Here is a 3,536-nt window from a genome sequence, read left to right on the forward strand (position 1 = left end):
CGGGGGGCCGCCGGGGACGGAGAAGCACGCGCACCGATGAGCTCCACGCACCTGCGCGAAGTACAGTTTCATCTCCTTCCCGAGGAACTGGGTCTTGTGCAGGCGCAGCCGGGCGTCGGCTGCAGACAAGTGGCTGCTGAAGTTGATCCGGACGCGCCTGAAGCTCTTGAAGTACTGGAAGGTGATGTCCTCGTCGTAGGTCCTAAAGAGGGACTCGAACTTGGCCTGGGAAGCAAGATAAAAGGAGTTAAAATGCCTTCACCGGACCCCGGACAGCCGCTCCGTGACGTTTCTGTAGGAGGAAGCGGATTCTTACCCCGGAACCTCGCTCAACCCCCGGGAGAAGACAGATGGCGTCAGAAGGAAGGACGAATCCAGGACGGACGAAGCTCACTCAATCGGCGGGACAATTACCAATCAACACTTCCCAGCGTCACAGAAACGCTGTTTGTAACGTAGAGTGAGGTGTGCTCCGTCCCCTGCCCGGCCTGACAGGGCCCGAGCCAGCGACCGCCCCGCCTGGGACCCCGTCCCTCCCACCAGCGCAGGACCGGGCCGTGCCCACCGAGCCTCTTCGGGCTGAGACGCAGGCGGCTCATTGAGAAAGCCGTTGTTTGTTGACCTGGAAAACCAGGTAATAAGTCTTGCACTTTTTAATGTAAAGGAAGAGGGTTAAAAATTCCCCCCGTTGTTTTCTCACTCAGTCTGCTGCTTCTGAACTAAAACAACTGCCCTAAAAGCCAAGGTCCCGCAGAGACCCGCCTCCGCACGCGGGCTTGGCGCCCATCCGCGCATCTCCAGTGACGGGGCCAGTGAAGATGACGGCACAGCAAAGAGCCAGCGGCCTCCTGGAGAGGCTCTGAGAAGACCTCCCCCTCTCCCGCTGGAGGTGGCACTGGGGGTGTCCTTCGGGGGAGCGCGGGGCAGCCACCGCAGCCCCTCAGGATTCCAGCCAGAGAGGGAGCGGGTGGACAGTCAGGCCTGGAAGAACCTGCAGTGTTTGGGCTGAGCAGGTGCTCTCCGCACGGGAGATGCAGGACAGAGCTGGCCCACAGGGACCTGAGACCTCTGGGAGGCACCTGCTTCTGCAGAGGGAGAGGGGATGCCTAATGCGAGAGAAAAGCATCTTCTAGGACATTCGGGGCTGGCACAGGGCAGGGATGGCCCCGGGCAAGTGCCCGCTCCACATGGCAGGGCTGGGGCAGGTCCCCGTGCCAGCCACCGGGAGACTCCACCAGCAGCTGTGAAGCGGGAGTGGGAACAACTCTCACACTTTCGCTCTGGGAACTGCCTGGCTTTCCTCTAGGTCAGTGGTCGGCAAACTCATTAGTCAACAGAGCCAAATATCAACAGTACTTCTTCAAAATAGCCTCGCCCAGGCCGAAAACCGACTTCTGCGCATGGGCCACGAAGTTTCAATTGCTCTGTACGTGCAACCGCACGTGGTATTTTGTGGAAGAGCCATACTCAAGGGGTCAAAGAGCCGCATGTGGCTCGCAAGCCACAGTTTGCCGACCACGGCTTTAGGTGATGGACACCTCTATACTCTCCCTCGGGGCAACTGCAGAGGTGAAGAATGAGAGAGACGAGGGCGGAGCACGCGTGGCTGCAGCCGACCCGACCCCACTGCCGCCAGGGCCTCTCTCCACCGCCCGCCGGGCAGCTCCCGCACGGTGTCCTGAGCGTGCCCTGGGAGTTCCGCATGACCTCATTAACAGGCACCGTGACTGACTGTGCAGGTCTGAAGTTATGATTCATAATTGAGCAGAGGTGACTTGGGCGAGTATTTTTAGAATACAAGTCAGGGCTCAGGACCAGAGAGCGCGCGCCATCTGTGAAGTCCTGCCACTCCCAGCCCCTCTCCTATGAGTGCCCCTGTCCCTCAGCGCACGTCCGGCCGTGTCGCTGTCGGACGGCCCCTCTGCTGCACGGGGAAAGCAGGTCTGACTCACACGGCTAATAGCGACACGTGCTGCAGCAGAGAATTCCTCCGCGCACAGGCGGAGCTGGAGGCGGCGGCAGGTGCTGCCGGAAACCTCACATCTCCTCCGGGGAAGGTTACAGCCATGAACTGACCGACGGTGCTCACCGCCAGCACTGGGAGCTGCTTCCTGAGCACGGAAGTTATTTTCCAGCTTTACTACTCGTGTGGCTGCAGACAAAACCACCTTCACAGCCTTATTTCCTGAGATAAAATCTCATTCTCCTGAACTCCAGATGCCACAGCGAACGTGCTCCTCACTAAGCCCTCCCTCCAAACAGTCTGCCCAGAATGAGAGCCACGCGGTGCCCGCGTCGCCTCCCGCGCTGGCAGGGCTCTGGCTTCACCGAGCTCTGAAAGTCCCTTCCCAGCCCATCCTGTGGGCGAACACTTGCTTTTTAAGGCTCAAAGCATTTTGGATTTATTTCAAAAACCCCAAAGCCACAGGAGAGCCACATACCCCACCCCCAACAGTTGTTCACAGCCCAGTGAAGGGAAGTAGAAAAGAAGGAATAGTCCCAACTAGCGTCAAGCTTTGAAAACTCAAAACTCGCTTTGCACCAGAAGCCTTACCCTCGTGTCACTGTCGCTGAAGATGTCACCGTTTGCCACACAGGCAACCAAGGAGCTAAAACTGTAGTTAAAGTTTCTGAAATGCATCTTGCTTCCTCCCAGGGAGGGCGAGAGACGCAGGGTCGCACCCGAGAGCAAGAGAGAGCGAGCGAGGTTCCTCTGAGAGGCTGGGCTTGTCCGTGGAGCCCGTGCTTATAAAGCCGGAGGTCCAGCCCCCGGGAGAAAGCTGGGCTCCGGGCGCATCCGGTTTGGGCGGCAGATTCCCGAGGAGCCGCAGGCTGAGCCCACAGGGACAGTGTGAGCCTCTACTGGAAAGAGGTGACGTCAGCGCCTTAGTCACCGGCCCTGCCCTGCGCCAGGAGCGGGAGGATGGAAAATCGGCGCCTTCGCCTGCAGCTGCTCTCTCACCGCTCCTGGCAGCATAGTTTCCACTGGTAGTAATTCCATTCACGCTCGGACACGCTCCGGCTGAATGGACGCCCCTCGAGATGGAAAATGTTACAGAGAAAAAGAGGAAGGCCTGTAGTAAACAGCAATTAGCCTCCGTCCGGAGCGTCCGGCTTTGGGGAGCCTGGGAGCCAGCCTGGCCGGCTGCTGGGGCCGGCATTTCCTGAGGATGGTGGGGGGTGAGAAACACTGGAAATCTGTCTTGGTCAGTGAACTGTTTTTAAGAAAGAAGTGGAGTTCGTTTTGAAATACAGCTCCTCCCCTCCCCTGCCACCCCCCCACCCCCCCAGCAGTTGAACTTTTCCGGCCAATGTCCCGATTTCCACTTGGGTCCCACAGCGGGATTGTGCAATGCAGGGTTTCCACTGGAAAACCTGATCGTTGCAATTTGAGGAGGAGGAATCCGCAACACTGATCATTTCTAACAGCTACTGAATTCAGAGAAAGCTGCAAACACATTTCAAGGAACCTGGTGTCTGATGCGAGGAAAGGAACATTAAGGGGCTGTTGGGCTTTGAGACTCAGAGACGGAAAG

General features: G+C 58.3%; 1 protein-coding gene across 2 annotated transcripts in view; it reads right to left on the minus strand.

Moving 5' to 3' along the window:
* RCAN1 (regulator of calcineurin 1) overlaps positions 1 to 2,835 on the minus strand; it is an 8,138-nt gene extending 5,303 nt beyond the window's left edge. Inside the window, exons 1-3 of one of the 2 annotated variants that reach the window (XM_014535190.1) lie at positions 2,555 to 2,646; positions 2,042 to 2,185; positions 52 to 225 (exon numbers count right to left, since the gene is read on the minus strand). In XM_014535190.1, the coding sequence (XP_014390676.1) occupies positions 52 to 225; positions 2,042 to 2,068 (201 nt within the window). In that variant the 5' untranslated portion in view covers positions 2,069 to 2,185; positions 2,555 to 2,646. Of the gene's footprint in view, positions 1 to 51; positions 226 to 2,041; positions 2,186 to 2,554 lie in introns of both variants that reach the window. The other variant, XM_005860741.2, reaches the window with a different exon arrangement.
* Between the last annotated feature and the right edge of the window lie 701 nt (positions 2,836 to 3,536).

The sequence above is a fragment of the Myotis brandtii genome, unplaced genomic scaffold, assembly GCF_000412655.1.
Source record: "Myotis brandtii unplaced genomic scaffold, ASM41265v1 scaffold139, whole genome shotgun sequence".
NCBI lineage: Eukaryota > Metazoa > Chordata > Mammalia > Chiroptera > Vespertilionidae > Myotis > Myotis brandtii.